Genomic DNA, 23147 nt, shown 5'->3' on the forward strand with positions numbered 1-23147 from the left:
CCATAATAGGCGCTGGCCACAGACCCGGCTGTCCCACTGGGGGAACGAAGCAGGCGAAGGCGTTGGATGGGGGTCGGTGGGCGTGATGGCATATCTGTAGGTGAAACTTAATGTGTGAGTCGGCTTGGGTTGTCGCCTTCGCCTATAGGCCACAATCAGTCAGATTCTCAGTTTGCAGATTGTATTGCCATGGAGACAGCCTTGCTTATGTCCCAGACAGAGACAACAATCCACAGGTGTCTGTTGGAAGGGAGGGAGGGAGGGAGGGAGGGAGGGAGGGAGGGAGGGAGGGAGGGAGGGAGGGAGGGAGGGAGGGAGGGAGGGAGGGAGGGAGGGAGGGAGGGAGGGAGGGAGGGAGGGAGGGAGGGAGGGAGGGAGGGAGGGAGGGAGGGAGGGAGGGAGGGAGGGACTGCAAAAGAGTCTCGCAGCAGCACTCTCCAGGGGGGTTGTTGTTCCAGCAACGGCCTTGGCCACGGCCTGTGTTGGGTACGGGGCTGAAAGCAGATAAGATCGGGGTTGTTTGGGCGAGTAGCCGCATTCAATTGTTATTTTCTTTTTTTTCCCTTTTTTTTTCCAGAAGAACTGTATCAACCATCAGAGTGCGCAATGGATTTTTTAAAGGCAACTTAGTAATAACTGTAGATTGCTTTACACCCACCATTACAAGTGGATCAGGTGGACTGTGCAGAGAAGGAATGCCACTCAAAACCAATGTGTAACTTTTCAAAATAGTTTATTAATGCTATGAGGGTATCTGAATGTTTTTATTTTCATTAAACATACAGGTGCAGACTGAGGGAGCAAGGTGTTGCTTTTCAAACATTTGCTGACAAGTTTTGGTTACATTTAATTATTTTGTACAGACCATAGAAATATACAAAGAGTGTATAGCTGCTGGTCGGTGTTTGCTTCAAGGTAACGTGATGATCATTTCTCAGCTGAAAGCTTTTTCGGCTTTTTTGTCTAAATATAGGGAGGGCCTCTTGACAGGCCTTTCATCATACAGCATACATATCTGGTGCCCAGATATTTTGGAGAGGTTTTGTTTTAAATGAGGGGAAATGCTTTTACTTCATGTTGCCACAGGTGTTTTGTCAGTGGAGACACTGAGACAGTGGAGATCACTGCAAGTCATCGTGGTTCTGGGTAGACTCATTGATCACCTGTGGATGACAACAAATTGATTAGGAGTCTGTCATTAATGTCTTCATAAATTATGAAATCATTTGATCGAATTACAGACTCACAGTAGGAGACCTGGTGTGTGCACCCAAAAAAATAAAAAGGATTTTGTGGCAAGTACCAAAAGTACCAAAGAGTAATAATAACATTGCCTGGTTAATATCCCTCTTTGGGCCTCATTAACTAACAGGATTGCGCCCATTTCAGGCATGAAATAGCGGGTAAAGACAACACCGTATTTACAAAGACAGCGCACTTGAGTAAAAACGCAGATCACCGCTGCTGGGAGGGTATAAGGGAAAGTGGGTGTGTATATTTCAAGCTCCTGTTCGCGAAACTTTTTTTTTACTCGAAATACCCATGGTGGCAGTTACATGCAGGCGATTTTCCCGTCTTTTAACGGCGCGCTAATAAACACTAATGGACGCTGATTGCCTGACGAGGATCTGGTTTGATAAATCCCACGCAAAATGCGTCAATACACCGTCCGCTATTTGCTACATACACTGGAAATACACCGTCCGCAGATTAAGCTGCGGTCGCAATGTTAGTATATGAGGCCTTTTGTATCTTCAATGATGCATAGTAGTCTCTGTCATATTGGTTTGAACTAAGGTCATACCTGACCATCCCTGGTTTCAATGGTCTTGATCAGAACTCTCTTGGTGCTTGTACTTTCCACATGGGGTCTGGACTCCAGAAGCATAGTTTCTGGTGACATGAAGATTGTGTTATATTGAGAACTCAGCAGTCATCGTCGATTCATCTGATCATTTAGGATTTGCATTTTTGATGAAGAGCTAAATCTACCTCTCAGGTTCATGGAGGAGAAGTTCGGCAGTGGAGTGGAAATCCTGTAAAACAGTATGTTTTGTATAACAACACAGAAACACATATGTCTTTTACGGAATAAAAACTATGAGTTAACCGTAACAATAATCCATGTCACCTGCCCTCCTCTCCTTCCAGCAGCTTCCTGTAGGTGGCAATCTCAATGTCCAACGCCATCTTGACATTGAGCAGGTCCTGATACTCCCTCAAGTGACGGGCCATTTCATTCTTCATGTTACCGATGTCTTCCTCCAGACGCCCAATGGTGTCCTGGCAATTTGTGGTCTCCAAGGAGAAGTTCTCTTCCATCTCCCTCGTCTGGCGTTCCAGTGACTCATTCTGTTTGTGTCAGGGAGGGGCAAAGGGAGGACAAACCCTAAAAAGAGTACTCTTTTCTACAGACACTTTCCCTTTCGTGTTCCCTTGTCAACATCCCTTTACATATTAAGTCAGGCTAAGTCTAAGTTTAAACAACATAGAAGACGAATAAGTATTATTTTTACATTCTCCCTGAGATCTGCGACGGGGTGTAAATTTGAAGAACACAGGAAGGTGCGACATTCTGAAAATGGGACTTCTACTTCCTCAATCCCGTCTTCCCCCCATGTTGATGTGAGCGGGAGAGGACCAAGCAGACTTACCATGCCTTTAAGGGAGTCCACCTCACAGGTAAGAGCCTGAACCTGGCGTCTGTAGTCGTTGGCCTCCTGCTTGGCCACACGGAGGGCTTCGCTGTTGCGGCCTGCTGCCTCGGTCAAGTCAGCAAACTTCCATTCACAAGCACAAGGTAAAGAGAGAGAGATGATCTGTACTTTATGATCTGTTAGCTTAACATTTAACACATGCCCACGCCACTAGGAGCCAGGGTTTAACCCCCTTTTGTTAAACTTGTTTCTTCTTGTCTAAAAACAGCCAAAGAAACACCCTATAAGTCTGTACCTTGGACTTGTACCAGTCTTCGGACTCCTGGATGTTCTTGGTGGCCAGGTTCTCGTACTGCAAACGCACGTCTCTCAGTGCCGCTGTCAGATCCGGCTTGGCCACGTCCACGTCCACCTGCAGATGCTGCTCCTGCATCTGGATCTGCAGCTCCAGCAGCTCCTGGGGGTCAGCCACATTAGCTAGATGCTCTGTGAGTTCAGTCCCAACAAGTCATTTTTGCATTGTGTGCTTTATTTGAGCTGCTGAACAGCTTGGTTCTTGGTAGCTGGCCAAGTCAAATCAAACAAATTTGGGACCCAGGGTTAAGAGGGAAAGGGCGAACAGGGTAAACGGGTGCTTACTTCATCGTGAAGCTTCTAGGAAGTTGATTTCTTCCTGAAGTGACTCAACCTTCCGCTCCAGGTCCAGTCTGGCAAGACAGCATTATCCACATCCTGCATAAGTACATCTATCAGGAATGGGTTCCTTGTTATGGGAACTCTCACACACTACTCACACAGACCCACACAGCTCATGCACGCCACCATTATGTCAAATCTCAGTAGTGGCAAGCTTTGGACAATGCCCTCCCCTTCAGGAAACACTAACTCTACGTTGTACATGGTACTGCTCTGTCAGATACAATGAGGATGTTGCCACTTCAGTTCACAATGCTTTACAGTGCACAGTGCACACTGCACACACACACACACAGGCAAACCCAGTGCACTGACCAGGGACAACAATTGTGCACAAACACAATAACACAAACCACACACACAAAACCCCACAACAGCCGGTTTTGTCTGGCGCTGCTGGTAATTGAGGTATTAGCGCGGACGCAGCTCTGCCCAGCCCTCAATGCCTAAGACAAAGTATGCCATTCAGCAGTGTTCCTGGATTGAGGCTGACTGGCTCTGCCCTCTGTGTGCCTGGCTGCCACTCTGGCTAGCCAAAGGGACTGCGTAGGTTTAGGGTCGGGCAGTCGGGATTCCCTGCCAATATCAAGAGACAATCAAAGCATCCCCACCGATAATTAGGGGAGGTGTTAGCAAATGGGGTGATGTTTACTACCACTACCAATCAATGTTCAAATCGAACCTTTGCACCCTTGCGGTCTACTGATATTCAAGGTTGCGGTTTTGCTCTCCTCAGCAGTCAACCTGAACCAACTACGTAGTCCCCTGACCCTGAAAAAAATCACACTGCAAATGGAATGCACGTGTCACTGGCACTGACTGCATTTAAACTGTATTACAGTCAATGCCTCTCTTGTTTTTCATGCCTATGTAATAGTGGATACCTTGTGGAAGAGCATCACCTCTAACCCTACTTCATAAAGATGGCTGTGACCGATCCTGATGCGAGGTACAACTCACGCCTGAGCCAGTGAGGTGTGTTATAAAGTAATCACATTTACTCTGTCGACAGAGCTTGTCTCCCAAACTCGGACACATCACACAGTGTTCTTTTCGCTCTGATAAACACTGGCGTCCAGACTGCTCTGGTTGTGTCCGAACCAGCCAGCCACCCAGACTGGCAGAGAAAGATCCCCTACTGCAGGCTTGACTTGGCACCGTAGACACAGCTTGGCGTTTATGCCAGCCCAGTGCAGCAGGCCCAACTTTAATGCTGTATCTGCTGTTTTGACATCCCCTGGTTGCATACCTTTGTTTCGCATGGCCAACTTTGATAGATTCGATAAGGAAAAACAAGTTAGGAGGGAAGGTGTTTAAACTCAAGTTTGTGTCTGAGTTCGCTGTTTTAAAGCTATAGGGCCGCGATTGACTGTACTATGTCATGCAAATGTGTTTGTCAGTGTGCAGGACCTTTACAGGAACAGTAGGTGTTGATCATACCTGCCTGAAGCTATGCATAGTGTTTTCAGCCTCCTCACGCTGGACAATCTCTGCAACCTGCAAAGACAGAAAAAGTTTATCTCAGGTGACTGACGGAGCAAAGTGCTGCTTTGCAAACATTTACTCTTCTCTTCACCCCCCCCCCCCCCCCATCCCCACCCCAGCCCCCCTAAAAAACTAACAAAAAACAAACTCCAACGACTACTGTCCAAAACAGCATATATTCATGTAATTAGGGCCTATATGTACAAATTAAACAACAATTGATAAAAAACTTTTTTTGAATTAATTTGTATCTGGGCTTACTTCTCTCTAAGTCGCTCGATGTCGTCTGCAAGGTTGTCCCGGTGCATATTTGACTCGGGCCTTTTTGTTTGTAGTTGGTCGACTTGACGTCTGAGTTCCCGCATTCCTTCCTCGTAAAGGTCGCCAATGCGCGAAGTACCTTTTCCACGCAACTGCTCCAACTCCGCCTGGAGAATCTTATTTTGCTGCTCCAGAAAACGTACCTTTTCGATGTAGCTGGCAAAACGGTCGTTCAGACTTTGCATCTGCGCTTTTTCATTGGTGCGGTTGGTTTTAAATTCGATGTTTATCGCATCGGCACAGGAGAAGTCTAAACTTTATATGACATACGAGGCATCGGTGCACTGCTGCGGACCCTATGGTTCGCTGCACGGATGGTCGGTGCGGGAGGAGAGACCAAAGGACACCCGGGAGCGCATTGGGCTGGAAAACTGACGGCTTGAGTGGCCCGACCAGCTAGGTCTCCTGCTCCTCCAAACATCCTTTCGTATGAGGAAGTCGTTTTTCTAAAGACATTGTGAAGGCTATCCCGCAGTCTTTTACACGGTTAGCTGATGTAATGCTCTCCTGGAATTTGCTGCTGCTGTACCTTGCTGTCTCCGTGGAGTTCCCCGAAACTAAAAATGTGTCCCGGGACGAGATTTATAGTCCACTCCTTATGCAAATTAAATAACTGGCCTTGCGAATTTGAGTGGCACCACGGGAATCCTATCAGAGAGAACGAAAGCATTTAACTCTAGCTATTCTTCTTAAGCTACAACCGCATGGAACACTATACCCATATATATGTCTAAAAATGACTATTACAGGAACCAGTCAAAAACTAATTAAACTGAATCCAGCATGGTGGACAGAATCAGAGGCATGTTTTCTGAAAAGGGATAGGGTTCTGAGACGTGAGCAAAACTTTTCACTATATTTGATTTATGATCAACACCATGGTCAAGTCAAGGCATAGGGAATATGCGTTATGTTTCTGAGGATAATCTTATACTTATAAGTGCTTGGACTTACTTATACTTATACTGAAAGTACTTATAAATTGTCCAGCCTGATTATGAGTAAATCTTTGCGCCATGGTGTATAGTTATAGTATAGGTTTATTACGTTAGTATAGGTTTATAAGATTAGTATAGGTTATTATGTGTATGAGAGGTTTAGTATCCTGTCCTGTATATTATTTTGTATATTTAGGAGTTTTATTATATTTTAGTCTATCATAGATGTAATCAATGTCAAAAACTGAATATGTTATGTTATGCCAGGTTGCTTTGCATTGTCTGTCCCAAGAATTTCAGTGCTCAGTCTGACCTTGTGTTGTTCTGTGTATAAACTGACAATAAAAGACTTGAACTTGAACTACTGAACTTTAATCAGTTATCGATTGTAAGGTTTCTGCCAGGGAACAAACAGTAACAGCAGTTTGACCGTGACAGACCCACGGTATGCACATGCACATGGGTCAGCAGAAGCTAAAGCTGTTTTTATGGGCTACAACTCCCCAAAAAACGAAGGATTGATTTTTACTGTAGAAGTTAGCCAGAGTTACAGCCTTTGCTGCAGGCCTTATAGGGATGATCAATGCACTTAAAGCTTATCAAATACCCCATTAGCCATTTTCAACCTCTTCCGACTTCTGTCTGTATGATCCGAAAAAGGCACATCTGTGTAATTAGGTGACAGGTATTTGATTGCTTTTATTTCTCTCATTCTGTATGCGTCTATGTTCATGTACGTGTGTGTTTGTGTGCCAGCAGGTACAGTACTGTCTAAACTCATTTGCTTTTAGGCAAGTCACAGGCAGTGTGAAAACAGAAGCCTGTATTCTGCCAGTGAAGCTGTTGTGCTGGCCCAGAAGTGCTGATATTCTGTGATTCCGATCGAAGACGGGCACAGCTGGAGGTAATGAAATCGTAGCCTTCTGTCCCGGTGCACCTGCAGTTTGGAGCTTGACATTCTGCTGATGGCCCTCTCCACCCTATCCTTCCATCGACCCCAATGAGAGTGTATTTTAATATCAGTATATATACCCCACCTTTGCCAAATAAATATTTCCATATTCCTTCAGACACAATGGATGTGTCATTTTAACAATTGAAAATGTATAGTTTGATAATGGATGCAGATTTGTTCAATCTACTACATTCATACCTCAGTCAACTCTGAGTTGGGATGGAATCTTGGAGTCTTTTGTTTTCATTCAAAATAGGGGTTCATTTGTTTCGTTTGTTTGAACAGTTTAACAAAGCCCTGTGGTGATGTTAGTACTGTAGCTGGGGGTCAGTGTTTACTGGGGCAGATTATGTGCTGTGTGTCGGTAACCTCTTCTGTCTGACCTCTGCTGCATTAAAGTGGCTAAATGTGGAAAATTCAGACAGCCAATAGGATGACAGTTGAAAAGAGCGAAAGGGAGAGACATTTGATTGAAAGTTGAACATCAGTGGCATGGGGCTAAAGCAGTGTGGATGGAACACTCCTGAATTACCAGAGTGCCGTTCCTGGCACTGGTTTGGCTATTGCTGCTGTCGATATGTTTAGTTCCTGTTCATTACACTTCGGACCATTTGAGGTTTTCTGTCGAATATTGTCTGAATAATTCTTTCAGATTTGTTGCACTCTTCAAATTCTCCACTCACACCTATTACGCCACACATGCACAAACACACATGAACACACACACAGACCTAAGAAACGTAAAGTACCAAGATGAGAGCTGTTATTGTTTGTACTGGTGTTTGGGTGTGTGATGTAATTGAGAGAATGCTGTCTCCATTACGTTAAGAGGACATCCACTGTCAACAAAGCAGATGACTGTACTTAAAACAAGAACCATTACCTTCAAAGTTGGGTACTGTGCATGGCAGCATATCATTACATTTGTTGCACAGATTCTACTTTTCTGGAAGGTAGAGTGATTTTAGAGTTCTTCACATCCAAACAAACCATCTTTGAGAATGCACATCACTCATTTGTGAGAATCCTTAAAAATTGCAATACCTGAACCAATCCGATTACTGTAGGAGATCCAATTACAGTGAGAGAGAGAGGCGTCTCTGAATGCACCCAAATCTTAAAAGAGCCAACTGCTCAGCTTTGAAGCTATTCTGGAGAGACAACTGACAACACACTGTAACTGCACAATTCAGCATGATCTAATCATTCAAGCTGTGGGGAGCGGTCGAGTCGCTTTCAGGATATTCCTATGAAGCTTTTTTTAGGTGGACAAAGCAACGCTCACATCTGCAGACACAAAATGTTGTGTGTGTGTGTGTGTATGTGTGGAGGAAAGATAGATAGATACCTCCAGCCATGCCTCCATCTCTAATTTGTGAGCAGTGCATATATTGTGTCACTATCCTCATCGCAATTCATTGGAGTGACGATGGTGGATATCCATTTGCAGAGACATGAATGAGTCCGTCAGGTAAATGATGGTGACAATGGTTCTTTACATTTGAGAGGTTTGTTTCAGTCTCCTGTCCACTTGTGGGCCAGAAGAATAATGGAGTGCCCCAGAATGTTATGGTGAACCAGAGTAGACAAGGGCATAGACAGAGTGGGTTAGAATTAGATTCTATTGATTTGAATCAATACAGAGGACTGGTAGTTTTTTTAGGCGCATGTTTCACATTGATCAACGGAATGCAGACAGTGGGATTCTAATTGCTGTTTGAGATTGTAAATCAAAAGCCTCTATGCCACTTTGTACTGGAATACAACTATTAGACCTAGCTAGCATCAGAGAATGCCATAGACCTACCACCACCACAGTATGTTTAAAAATCAAATGTGTTGGACAAATAGCAAGTAACTTATTGTGGTATTATGACCATAGTTTAACTGACATTAACAAAACGTTATTTCCCTCAAGCAACACAACTTGGCAACCTTACTTATGCCAGTCAACTGCTCCCAAACCATGAGAGCTGGTAGAAGATAAGTGCTTCTGTTTTGGGATGTCATGGGCCCAGACCAGCGCTGTCAGGGAAAAGCTTCTCTGTTTCATCTCCCATGACTGTGATCATACTGTGGGCTCAGTTTCCATGGTGATCGAGTCAAAACAGTCACAGCAGTTCTCTGAGCCAGAGCGTCCTGTTTCGGTTGGCTTGTCCGAAGGTGAACACTGGACATGACCTGAAGGCCAGCCTTTTGTTACTCCCTACCACGTTAGCAATGCAGGAGTTATGAGGAAATGCAATATCATCCACACGTTTTGGTGGATACAGTTATGCACATTTCTTATTATTGATATGATTGTAAGTGTCAACAGACTTAGTATACTGTAAGATTCACTGTTTGTTGATGGCTTCATGTGGTTCCATACTATGTGACCTGTGATTAGGAAGGAGGGTTGTATATAACTCCTTTTTTCAAGTTTGTATCTGACAGGCTGTGTATTCATCAATGCTTTAGACTATACCAACAGGAATGTTACCAGTAAAGTGGGCTGAGGAAGTGCAGTCTTTTATGCAGGTTGGAACTTGATAGAAGTCCAGAGGGACTGTATAGCAGCATCTATTGTCCAGGTCTCTATGACAACGTGTCCTGATTTTGTCCAGAGAGAGAAAACTGTCTATAGGACTACTTGGTAGAAATGTTCTTTCTTTAAGTCTGTGTGTGTGTGTGTGTGTCTGTCATTTAAAATAAAATATTGCATATCTTTTCCTGTGTTCACATACTTTATCTCACACAAACAGTAACCCCAAATGTTCTCATCCTCATCTTGGGATATTGGTCCTAAGGTAAAAGGTTAGATACATCCTCACACCAGGAGCCAATGTGTTATCCACCAGCACCCTAAGTGTCAGATGCACTCTCAGGTTCTGCCCTCCTGAGGGTGTCTCCCAGCCAGTCTGACATCAGCACACAGCACTCTGTTCCTTCCCTCCCCAGGGCTCAGCCTCTCAGGAACAGTGGTGTTGAATTCACTCAGGCGAGGCGATGCCTGAGGGAGTCAGGTGGCTGAGCGGTTAGGAGTTGTGTGTAAGTAATCAGAAGGTTATGGGTTTGAATCCTGGCTGTGCCAAATGACGTTGTGTCCTTGGACAAGGCACTTCACCCTACTTGCCTCGGGGGGAATGTCCCTATACTTACCGTAAGTCGCTCTTGATAAGAGCGTCTGCTAAATGTGGATGACTGAATTATTTCTTCATAGATAAATATATCTGTCTTATCTCCAAACTGACTGTATGCTCTGTTTTCTCTATTGTGCTGTTTGAAATATTTCAAACTGACTTCATGAATCAAGCAGTGACAACTGTTTGTGCATGCTTATTAAATAGAAGCATGGTACACCCCTGACCCTTGGGGAAGACAGCTCAGAAGATAGTAGTGGCGGGAGTGAATAGGGGTATTCATAAACAATTTGTCTTGACAACTGGCTTCTTGTTATGTGAACAATTGTGAATTTACTCCCAAATAGTGTTTGTATGTTCAGGTTGAGACATGATCAAGTTGACCTTCAACAGAATTGTCATATAACTTCAGACAGAAGTCAGATGGCTGAGCGGTGAGGGAGTCGGGCTAGTAATCAGAAGGTTGCTGGATCGATTCCCTGCCTTGCCAAAATGAAGTTGTGCCTTACTTAACTTGGGGGGAATGTCCCTGTACTTACTGTAAGTCGCTCTGGATAAGAGCATCTTCTAAATGAGTAAATGTAAGTAACTTTAAGCTCCTATTAAATTCACACACGGCTATACAGTACAATGTTGATTCAATTTTAGGATCATAATTGAATGTCAGTATAAAGCTGGTATTATTACATTGATATTGGTTTCTTCATAAAACATCGGACAGATTTGATTGAAAGCCTATTATGGGTCTGTCATGATGACTTCCACCGCACAATTTAATGGAGTTTACAGGACAGAAGAGGTCCTTGTATGTATTGTATATATTGGCTTAGAAGCAGGGCAGCAAATGGAAAATGTGAGACAGGCATTGTTCTTCATCAGACCAATCAAATTGTTCTGTTTTATCCATTTCCGCCCTGTTTTAAAACAGAAATTCTTCAATCCACGTCTTCTACATGAACTTGAATGATGTGCTCTTTTGGTAGAATGTCTCATTTTAAGGAGGAAGTTTAAAGGAAATATATAGGTAATTAGTTAATTTCATAACAAATTCCTTCGAACCACTTATACTGTACAACTTCCTTCTGTTGTGAATTTGGGCAGTACTGTCTATTGCCACTGGGTGACCCCACAGAGTTACAATGTCAATGTAAATACTTCAGTCTGAAAAACCAGAAAACTTGAAGACTAAAGTTGAGGTTGTTTATTTTCCGTATTTTCACAATCAAAGGAAATGAGTAGGTATACAGTTGTTGACAAAAGCTGCCATAAGAGTATACTGTACAATGTCTGATGCTCTGTGTTAGATTTCTCATACTCTGTATTATAAATCTCATCAGTGTTCATATAAATGTTTCCTTTTTGCCAAAGACCTGGACTGAAAGGAAAAACAATGCTCCATACTGTATTTACAATTCACACCTTCAGGCTATACAACAAATATAGAACATGGTCCCACCATGAACAAAGATGAAAAGTAGACAGTTCTACCTTCAAAGGTCAATCAATCGTTAATTTCTTTGGCTTTGTAGACGGATTGAAATAATCTTCCTATCAGATGACCTTCTCTAGTCCAATACAACACACTGTGCATTATAGCTGTGCTGCACCATGTCATTCAACATCCTGTTGTTTTACAAAAATAAGTAAGCTTGATGATGTTCAGACACGATATATCTGGAAATAAAAATTAGGCACGTCTCTCTTAAGTCGCCACACACACAGGAAATCAGACACACAAGACTGGTGGTCTGCAAAGAGTATGAGTCCTTATAAGGAGTATTATGACTTCAACCATTTTAAAACAACTACCAGCTAAATCCGGAATACTATGCCACCATCACAGACACGGTGTGGAATCGGGAGTGTGGTGTTGTGTTAAAGTATAGGACAGTACTGCCCACAGTTGACATGCAGAGACTCCAGTGATTCCCTGTGTGCATGGCAGAGCCCTCCTCACTACGCTCTGAGAGCGGCTGGGTTGTTCCTCACAGCCAGGCGTGCTCCTTCCGGGTGCACTTTGCCGTCTGCCATCTTGAACTCCACGGACGCAAACGACGACATGCTGCCGTTCTTCTTCACCCACGTCTTGGAGGTGTCGACGGTCGGCGACACCCTGACGTCTCTTTTCACCCGGGACTCGACCCTCCTACTGCCGACACTGAGGTCGTCCTGGAAAGGGTCCGAGTCGCTGCCGTGTGGCATGTTGTAGTAGGAGCAGTTGGCAGATAGTGGCGGGCTTAGCCATCTCCTCCAGCTCCGAGGAGGAGAGGACAGCCAGCGGGGAATGTTGGTTCGCACAGTGGTCGTGAGGAAGGTCCTCGCTTGAATTGCTCTGAGCCGTGTCTGCGGACGTGTTGTCTAGATTGCTGTACATCCCCGTGGAAACGGGAGGGGATTTGCGGATGAGGTGGTTCTCTTTGAGGAGCCACCTGCCCTGGTCTATCAGAACACCGTCACCTGAGTCAGCGTCAGTTTGGAAGGGGATGCTCCGCACAGGCTCTGGGTCGGGTTTGGATGAGCTTCCGGCACTGTAATAGGACAAGTCTTCAGCTGATGCTATAGCGTTAGAGTCATAAGAGGTCAAACTCCCTCCACTTTTTAGTCTGGGATGAAATATTTCCGCTTCACTTCCTGTAGATACTTTAGAGGGTGTGAGTTCCCTGTTCAGGCCTCCATTAGAAGTATTGAATGTCTGTTTTCCTCGGACAGAAGAGTGGGCCTTGGAGTCTTCCTCTCCACTTTCGGTGGACAGGTCAGTAGACACCTGGGACTTGTACCCTCCACTCTCTGAGGTCTCCGGTCTGTAATCAGAAAGATCTGAAGTGTTGGGACTTGGAAGCCGTTTTTTCCCATATTGACTATCCTCTCTCTGTTTGGGAATGAGCATTTCTGTTGTTGGTACAATGCGGGCACTATCCGGTTCGATTCGGATATTGCCTTTGGAGTCATATGTAAAGGTCAGGGAGGATGACATCAGGGCAGAGTTGACAAAGTCAAGCAGTTCCTGTGATATCTCCACCGGGTGAGGTAAAGTACTGTGGTTGCGCTCTTCATCATCCTCTTCTTCTTCCTCTCCTTCCGTTTTAAGCTCATTCGCAGTGTCCGTGCCCTGACCACAGCACCCCTCATCCCCATCCAATTCTTTGATCTCAAGTGATGAGTTGTTTGAAGCTGAACTCAAATCTCCATCCTCAGACATTTTTGTCTCTGCCTCTTCGATGCTATTTTTACCCTCTTCACAGCTACTCTTCTCTTCCATGTAAGTGGCCTCTTCCAGTATCTTTGTAATGGCGCTTGCTTTGAATAAATTCTCAACATCAGATTCAGCTGAACATCTGTGCTCCTCATCCCTCTCTTCCTCGTCCCCCTCGTTGTCTTGTATCTCTTCCTCGTGCTCCCCTTGCTCTTTTTCCTCCTCGTCTTCACGTTCGTCTCCCCTCACTTCTCCCTCCCTCTGTCCCCCTTGCCTCTCCTCTTCCTCCTCTTCCTCATCCTCCTCCCTCTCATGTACCTTTAGTCCATCCTCCTGGGTCTCTTCTTCCTCTGCATTCTCTCCGTCATCCTCCCCTCTCTCGTCCTCATCCCCCTCCTTCTCCTGTATTTCATCCACGTCCCCTTCTTTAACGCCCTCATCCTCCCATTTCTCCTCCTCGTCTTCGATTTCACTCTCTGTCACTTGCACTTCCTCATCCTCTTCCTCCCCCTTTTCCGTCTCCTTTTCCTCCACTTCTTTGTCTTCCATCTCTCCCGTCTCTTCTCTCTCTTCCCCCCCTTCTTCCTCACTCTCTTCCTCCTCCTCCCTCTTCTCTTCTCTCTCTTCCTCATCATCCCATCTCTCTCCCCTCTCCTCCGCATCACTCCTGCCCCCAAACATTTCCTCATCTTCCTCCATGTTCCCTTCCTCCTCCCTGTCGTCATTCTCCTCTATCTTCTTTGCCACTTCCTCCTCCTCCACCATTCCCCTAAACCTGTCCTCCCCGTCACTTTGCACTTCCTCGTTGTCCTCATCCCCTTCCTTCTGATTCACCTCTTCCTCTGCCTCCACCTGCAGTTGCTCCATGTTCTCCACCTCTTCTGTCTCCGCCTCCAGATCTTCATCTCCCTCAACTCTTTCCTGCTCCACACCTTCACCCCCCTCTCCCTCATCTTCATGTTCCACGTCTCCATCTCCGTCCTCTCCCTCCTCCTGGGTCTCCTCCACCTCTCCCCCCTCCTGGGTCTCCTCCACCTCTCCCCCCTCCTGGGTCTCCTCCACCTCTCCCTCATCCTGGGTCTCCTCCACCTGTCCCCCCTCCTGGGTCTCCTCCACCTCTTTCTCTTCCTCACGCTCGGATTCAGCTGAGTCACAGACATTGACGTCATCTTCTGACTGTTTAGCTGGGTTCTCGGGTTCTTGGTGACCAGTATGTTCCTCACCTGATTGTACAGTTTCAGCTAAACTATCTACTTCTGCATCTGACTTGCCCTGGTCTGAACCTGACTTCACAGACAGTTTCTCTTGTATATTTGCTGTAGCGGATCTGCAGTCAGCTCTTTCTTCTCTGTTCGATTCTGTCCTGTCAGCTTCTGTTAATCCACCTTCATCAGACTCTGTGTGATGTTCTGAATGTTGCACTGTTTCAGTGTCACCTGCCTCTTTCTCAACCGAATCCTCATTAATGTTGTGTGGATTGTTGCCCTCCTCAGGCTCAACACTGCTACGCTCCCTTCCCTCTTGCACCTGTACAGCCTGGGCTACATGACTGTCCTCGGGCCCTGCCTCAACCTCTGAAGCCTTATCGCGTTCCCCAGCAAACAATTCCAGATCTTCCTCCGAGTCAGAGTGATGTCTGTGTTTCAGAGTTTCAGCACAGCTCACCTCAGTGTCATATTGAGGGTACATTTTTGGCCCGGCCCCAACCAAGGTTGACAGCTGCTCTCTGAGTTCTTGGGGCATGTCCAACTCCTCCATGAGCTCCTCCATCTCAAACATGTGACTGCTGTGCTCCTCGCCAGCTTCAGAGGCCACGTCCAGGGCAAATTCTTGCTCCGAAAACTTGGGAGAAAGAGGTTGGCTTTCAAGCATGTCACGCCGCTCCTGGAAGTCCTTCCAGCTTTGCCTCAACTGAGAGGAGGTCCTGCTCTGAAGCTCCGAGAGGCTCGCTCTCAGCTCCTCCTCGTCCCCGATGGCGGAAATCTTCTGCAGGGATTCCATCACCAGCAGGGCCTCCGAGCCGCTTTGCGAGTCGCCTCCGTAGGTGTCCCCTGCCGAGCCCTTCAAGCTCTCTCTGAGGGTCCTCACAGACAGGAACGAGAGGAGGGCTTTCGACGGAGATCCGAACACCGACGCCACCTGCGATGAGAAGTCAGGCACGCTGTGGGACTTCTCCAGGCTGGTGAGGTTGTCGGGCCCTGAGGACCTTCTTAAGGACTGGATGGATGAACAAAGCTGTCGTAAGACAGGTCTTATTGTTGCCGTGGGGCTCAGGTGGTTGGTCGTGGAAGGGGATTCGCGCTCTACTCCGATGGCCGCCGATGATTTGTGCATTCTCAGTCGGCTTTCTTGTTCTTTGGGGTCTATTCGGACGCTTGGCATTGAGATACAAAGTCCCTTTCTCTGTGCAGCCTGTGTATTTAGTAAATCTGAGGGTGGTGCCTCATAGGCAACGGGAACCGGTAAACAGGACATGGATTTATGAATTTCATTGTGAGAAAGACATCCATCTCCTGTGGAATCTTGGCCTTCTTCAGCCTTAACTTCTGACTCCGAATCGGCACCTATTTGGAAAATAACTTTAGTTCCCTGCTCGGGTTCGGCTGAGGCTACCTCTTCTGCGTAGGGCACAGGCTCTGCGGTGATTTTCTGAAGCCAGTTTTCCACATACTCTTGGGCATCTGAGGGTGCGGAGGGAAGGATGGGCATGGATACACTCTCACTCAACTCTAAATTCAGTTTTGGAGATGCCAGTCTGTTCTCGTTCATGGACTTTTGCTTTGTGATTTTCTTTTTGCCCTGTCCAAGGTATTTGGGAGGTAAAATGTTTAACATGTTCTTCTTCATTGCGGGTCTCACTACCCCTGAATCGGGTGTATTTACATTAAGTAAGCTATCCCTAGCTCCTTTATTCATATTTATCTGTTTTTTAGAAGACGTCCCATTCACTTTGTCTATGTTTAGTGCCAAACTTTTTTTTTTCGTGGTGGTACTTTCATCTCCACTGGCTTTGTGTTTTTTCTTAACTTTTTCAGTTTTGGGACTGTTCTGAAGCTTCTTGTCACTTTCTGTTCCAGTCCCACTCTTCTTTCCTGAGGTACTACTCTTGTCAGGTGAGGAATTATTTTTGGTACTCTTTGAAGAGCTTGCTACGTTGTCCTTTTGTTTTTTATCCGAGCTGGTCGTTGAAGTCGGACTCTTCAGCTTTGGTTTCACCTTAACCGTCTTCTTTTTCTTCTCTACTTTACTTGGGGTCTCTTCCGACCCTGACTTCAAGCATTCCGTGTCCTTGGGAGGAGAACGTGTCCGGGAGCCTGCCATGGTGTGGGCCTCATTGTCAGTAAAAGAGGAGAGGTTATTGCAATTTTTTTGTAAGGGAGACGTGGGCTCTGATGACAAAGACAGGATTTCCTCTCTCTCTGTGCTGAGAGTCAGTGCTGGATGACTGCCTGGTGAAATCCACATCATTGCTGGATGAACGTGGCCCAGAGTCTGTGGATGCTGGTTTACTCCGGGGCATGTTCTCAGGCCCGCCCTCCATGGCGTACTGGGAATTCGCAAAATAGTTGTCGTAGCAGCCCTGTCCCTCGTAAATGTGCATCACGGTCTCCGTGATCTCCATCCCATCACCCTGTATCTGCAGTACCTCGGCGACCCCCGACGTCTTGAGGGGGGACTGAGAGCCGTTACATCCCGTTTGTCTGGGCTTGGGCACCGGCCTGCTGCTGCTGGTGTTCTGTCTGACCACACAGTACCCCTCCGTCATCTCCCCGTCTGCGTTCCTCTCCGTGTAAGAGTAGGTGCCCGTAGTCCTCTCTTGAATTCCGTTCTCGGTCACCACCTTCACGCTCTCCACCGAGGCTCTCTTCCTCCTCGCGTTGCTGACGCCCGGCGTCGGGGTCCTCTTCGAGTTGGGCCTGTCCCCGGCCACCGCTGGGCATTTGTCGTAGCCTCCCTCCTTAGCGAAGGCCACCCCCTTTGCTGCCCTGGTCGGACGGTTGTCCTCTTTGGATTCGTCTTCCCCGTCCTCACTGGCGGCTGTGGAGTCCTTGGGCAGGGCGTTGTTAGAGTCAGGGGAGCTGTTGACCGACCCGGACTTGGAAGCACACGGTGTCCTCTGGTGGTTGTTGAGGCTGGAGCGGCTCAGCGTGGTCGTCCATTGGATCATCTCCTCCTCCTTGATGGTCAGTCGGACCTTCATCTCCACCGTCATGCTGCCGTCTTCGTTGACCCGGAAGGACTTCTCGATGTCGTCGTCCTGTGGCACGATGGAGGTGTGCCGTCTGCTCTCTGGCCGTGCAGCGGTCTCTATGTCTACTGACCCCTGACCGTGGTGGTCGATGTCTGCCTCAATTGACAGCTGAGCTCGATGGCCATTGGAACTTCCGTTCGAAGACTTGTTTATCTGATTCACAAAGTATCTCTCTGACGACAAGGAGAAATTTCTCGACCTCGTTCCACTGGAGGATGATTTATTTTTGTCTGCAAAAGAGAGCGAGAGAGAGCGACACGTGAAACAGAACGTCAGACTGGGATCCAGGGCCACAGTGTTCGTCATTTGTTTTCACTGCGTGATTACAGCACAGGCAAGCTCACACTTACGAGTCACAAGCTGCAACCTGGAGGCTTCCACAGACTCTGAGTTGCTCAGCTGGGCCATCTGTGAGGATCTCTGGGGATCGTAGTTTCCAGGTCTGAAGGGCTCATTGCCTGATGCAACAATCACCCCGGAGCATAGAATGAGTCCAGGGAGACCGTCAACCTGCAATATGAGAAGACTGATCCTTAACCATACCAGGCTCATAGGGTAAAAACATACTTTTTGAAGGAATCAAATGAAGATATAAGGAGATCAAGTACAATTACTAACCCTAATAACATTAAGTTATACTTGGCCATGTCATTAGGTAATATTCTTTGCATGTTTTTAATAATTTTTCCATCTTCCGCAAAATATTTTCGTGACATTTTTGTAACAAGGAGAGAACATGTTTATGCGTTATTCAGATGGCTGAGCGGTTAGGGAGTCGGGCTAGTAATCAAAAGGTTGCAGGTACAATTCCTGGCCGTGCCAATGACGTTGTGTCCTTGGGCAAGGCACTTCACCCAACTTGCCTCGGGGGGATGACCCTGTACTTCCTGTAAGTCGCTCTGGATAAGAGTGTCTGCTAAATGTAAATGTATTCATTTAGAAGCTCAGGTAGGGTTTTGTGCATCTTTCCTGAAACTGTACAATTAGTTGTACAATTAATTGTGAAATGCTAAACTATCAAACACTCCATGATATGTTGGGAACATCTGATGTTTTCGCAAATGTCTCAGTCAGTCTGATGAGCTGTGGGGGCCTGTGACAGGAGAGCGGCTATTTGTAGAATGCTGCACCGGGCACGCAACGGACCAATCCTCTATCCTTGACCTAGTCAGAACTCAGGAAAAAGGGGGGTTGAGGTTTCTGATTCAGGGCCAAGACAAACTGATATTTTCAATTTTCAAGCCTGTCCAGACAAACTGAACAGGCTTTCATGCCAATAGCTTCTCAATGTTGATCGACGGTACACCTATTGACTTTATTTTAAGGTACGTTTTCTGACAACAATCTCATCTATACTGATAACAGACTTACGTTCCCAGCAAATCCTTCTCGCTCAAAACACTTACCCGCCTGCCATCCGGTGTGCATAGCTTGACGACACGGAACTGCAGAACCTGAGAAAGGTAATCCAACAAGGCGTCAAAGGAAGGGGCGGTTCTCTTATGCAGCATGATGGTGCGCCAGACATTAGGATCCCTATTCTTGAAGACCACAAGTCTCTTTGGTGTCCGCACGGCCAGCCTGCTCTCGGCCATCCTAGACGGCCTGTTAACCCCTTTGTTCCTTCTCCCCGGTGGCACAGCGGGGAGACCCCTCTGCTTTCTCCGGCCAGCGCTCACCGGCCTGGTCGTGTTCCAAGGCACCTGCCTCCGGTTGACCACGTCGAGGTTGAGGGGCTTGACCCGCTTCTGATCGGAACACACGTAAGACCCACCGTCATGGAGCTCTTCCAGAGTCCTCACAGGGTGCGTCCCGCGCGGTGTCGTGATGGTGCGCACCCCGAAGGGCAAAGGCACTTTCTTGGACAAAGTGTCCAAAAGGGCATCGAAGGTCTTGAAGGTGCGGCCATTGATGACCATGTGATGCCCACCAAACTGAGTGTCCCCACTCCTGTAGAAGCTGACTCTTCTCGAGGCAGAGGGGTCTGTGGTGGGCTGGAGGAGGGTCCTGGAGGTCACCGTCTGGACACTAGCTGAGGACACACCCTGTAAGGGCAGGTCTTGCAGGGGTGTGTTACTCATGCTGTCTTCGGATGGCTGTGGAGACAACAGAGAGATAGTAATTAGCTTTAATTTGACCTACATATTCATGAAATAGGTTGATGTAACCAGCATGAGAGGTGGTAGTCAAGTTGAACTTGTGCTTGTTGACTTGCTGTTCAGTAAACGTAACTTGTGGCAGGCAGTGGTGCTTGGCAAAGTAGATTTGACACTGAATGCATCAGTCACTACTACATGATCCTTGTTCCAAAACTGCACCTGCTGGACAGGGATTAGATCCCCGCGGTGCTAAAAGACTGTTCTGAAGATTCTTAGAACCAGCGGGTTAAAAAGGATGACATCAACACAACAGACAATCAAAAGTTAAGTCTCTTCAAAGGGTAAACTTGTGTAATTGTCTAGTAATCAAAGACTTAAGAGATAATAAATAACAATGGAATAATCATTCATTACAATTAAACTATACAGTTGTTTCACATTCCAAAAACTTTTTCAAGTGTTTTAAAGGTTTACAAAACAGATACACAATGAAAGTATACAATACACCAAATGTAGCTGTACAATTATTTTAATATTTCCTATAATTTGTAAAGGGATGAAGATGGATTCATACAATCCATTCATCAAATTGTATACAATGTCAAGAATATCCCCTAGTACACAATCTGTTTTTAAGAAAATCTGATGAAAAAGGACACAATATAGTCTGCCAATGCATTATTTTGTCACAAAGTACCTGCCGACAGTAAACATTAACTTAAGGGTCCTCTAGTGCTCCATACAAAGAATGTTCTTTAAACAACACTACACCAAACCAGGCAGCCCCTGGTGATAAGTAAAATGAAAATGTGAATATAAATGTAACTTACCTGATTTCACATTTTCAATGAGTTGTTAGTGGTAAAAAGGGCAAAAGAGCAAATCCAGTGCACGGCTGCATTGGTCAAAGCTGCTCAACAGCATTCGCAGGGCTATTTTGGGGACATGCGACATCACAGGCAATTTGCTTAATCTTTGCTCACAGTTAATCAGCATATCAAGGTAAGGTAACGTGAAGGGGGGGGGGGAATAAATTACTCAAAGGGGCACTGAATATCTTTTCTCGATGAAGTAGTCCTAATGATATCATAAACACATCGCGCTACAGAAATTCAATAACACAACCATGTTCATCTATTGCATTTCCTATAAGCTTTTTAAGAGGATGGGAGAAAAAAACAATAATAAGAAAGTGTGTGAAAAGTGTGAGATTAGCTCTATGTGAGAGGAGCAGATTAAAGTCATACCTGTCAAAGACTTGATATAGCGAAAGACTAAGAGATAAAACAGGTGGAGAAGGCTGTGTAGCGTTTGCAAAGGCTGTGTCTAATTCCTAGCAGCCCAGTAATCAGATTTGACGAGTCTTGGCCTAATAAGGATTAGGAGAGAGCTTTTACTTACAGCACTTGCTGACAGTGTGAGCAAGCTATGGGTTACAGTAGAGGGTCTAAGGAGAGAATTTGTTTTGCCTCACAACAGACAGGAGGCTGTCATTCTACTAGTCTAGACTATGCGTTAATATGGTGACATGGTCAGACAAATTATTAAGTGCACAGCAGGTGTGTGGAACCAAGTATGCGTAATTTTCCATAACCAAAATAACTTAAACTCTTCTCATGGCTTAAATTGAATCCTCTTATTTGCTACGTTATATTTGAGAATATTGAGTATTGTATTGTTTAGGTTATAGTCAAGAATAGAGCGTTATGGATGCCCATGGGAACTTGGTCTTTGTAATATCTCTAGTTCCAACATCCTGTGTTGCAAAGCCCTTCTCAGCACTGTGACATAACTCCCACCTACAGTGCTGCAGGATCAATTAATAGTTCAAAAGTACACGCATCCTTCAATCCAGTAGAAGGACAGATACTCATGTTTGAAAAGAAGGTTGAAGTGCTGTCTACACCTTTTCACTTTTTTACTTTCAGTTGAAGCAAAGAAGTATGGGCTTTGACACATATTTGATCCCCCTTGTTATACATAATGAGCTAAGTAATACATCACCAGCATCAATGTATTGCTTTATAAAGGGCCATACCGTAACATACAGAAGGGGAATCACTTTCCTCAGGCTTCCAGGGAAATCTGTTCCCCCAGGGTTCTCAGTGTAAAAGACTGGTGTATTATTCCCATCTGGACCTGATAGGTGTCCTCAGATTAGACAGGTCATTCGGTGGGTGAAGAACAAAGGTGAAGTACAGTACAACAGGCCTTTTTGAGTGTATTTGAGTTTACATTTATAGTGTTGCTTACTGTAGCCTGTGGGATAGTTCAAAACGAGACTGTAAGTGCATTTGATACAGTTTAGGCTGCTTATTCTGAAACCACAACCTACAAATGCAGTCAGACCTTTTATTTATTTTATTTAGTATTTTGGCAGGATGATTGGTACGATACAGTCACGCCTACTCAATTTCTGTCAACAGTCACGTCGTAATGATTTCTTTGGATTAAGAGGATCAAATAGTGTCAACAAGGACCCGTAGATTAGAGGCAATTAACATTAGTGCCATTGCATAGAGGCTATCTGTCACATACCAAGGGGAAGTTAGTACAGTTGAGTAACCTCAAACTGTCACCAAAGTCTTCTAACAATGTCTGGTCTACATCCATACCCTTTATCTTTTCAAAAACGTTTTTAACAAAATGAATATAGGCCTACTTTGCTATCTCTGAAAAAGGCTTGAAATCCTTGATAAGATTGATAACTTTTTCTAAATTGTGATACAAAATCTCAAATTGACACCTGTATATTCAAATACTGTCTGGCTTACTTCCAAACCCATTAACTTATTCAATCAAATTTTAAAAGAAAATGCTAGAAAATCCCTTCTCTCTGGAAATAGTATAAAATCCATGCTAATCTTAATAACCTTTTCAAAATTGTGATAACAAATTTCAAATTGACACCAGATTATTATTATAATGTCTGGCCTACTTCCACACCCTTTACTTTTTCAATTTCGTTTACAAAATAATGCTAGAAATCTCTAAAAATAACATGAAATCCTTGATAAAATTTGAATAATCCTTTCACAATTGTGATAAAACATCTCAAATATACACCATATTATTCTAATGTCTGTCTAACACCCTTTACTTTTTCAAAACAATGCAATTTTTTTAAATCTAATCTCTGAAAATATAATGAAATCCTTAAATCATATCAACTTATAACCATATAAACAATACGAACATAAACATTATGAACATATAAACAACAAAAGTTTTGATATAGCTATTTCAATATTGACATGTAAAGAATATAAAAACACAAATGTAAACAACAGAAGTGAGAACTGAACAAAAGACAGTGTAGGCTACATAACAGACAATTACATTAAATTATGTTATTATGTATGGGGGGTCCAACCCCGAGCTACGTGATCCCCCATGTTGGGCAAAACTCATTGCCACAACACATGCTGT

At 45.2% G+C, this 23147-nt stretch overlaps 2 protein-coding genes across 2 annotated transcripts; both read right to left on the reverse strand.

The window, feature by feature from the left end:
* Positions 1–716: 716 nt before the first annotated feature.
* Positions 717–8410, reverse strand: viml (vimentin like). The gene is given in 16 exon segments (XM_084707631.1): positions 717–1163; positions 1805–1893; positions 1993–2036; positions 2132–2352; positions 2655–2780; positions 2953–3114; positions 3297–3312; positions 3314–3368; positions 3371–3389; positions 4794–4850; positions 5096–5418; positions 5421–5485; positions 5487–5566; positions 5569–5605; positions 5689–5716; positions 8401–8410. Coding segments are annotated over 16 exon segments (1374 nt in total). The 3' UTR covers positions 717–1121.
* A 3720-nt stretch (positions 8411–12130) lies between these two features.
* Positions 12131–19700, reverse strand: LOC146271882 (uncharacterized). The gene is given in 9 exon segments (XM_084707632.1): positions 12131–12394; positions 12396–13454; positions 13686–13865; positions 14028–14288; positions 14436–16633; positions 16730–16808; positions 16810–17849; positions 17964–18129; positions 19026–19700. Coding segments are annotated over 9 exon segments (5922 nt in total).
* Positions 19701–23147: the final 3447 nt, after the last annotated feature.

Source organism: Hypomesus nipponensis, chromosome 10 (genome assembly GCF_054491055.1).
Source record: "Hypomesus nipponensis isolate SF chromosome 10, ASM5449105v1, whole genome shotgun sequence".
In the NCBI taxonomy this organism is placed as follows: domain Eukaryota; kingdom Metazoa; phylum Chordata; class Actinopteri; order Osmeriformes; family Osmeridae; genus Hypomesus; species Hypomesus nipponensis.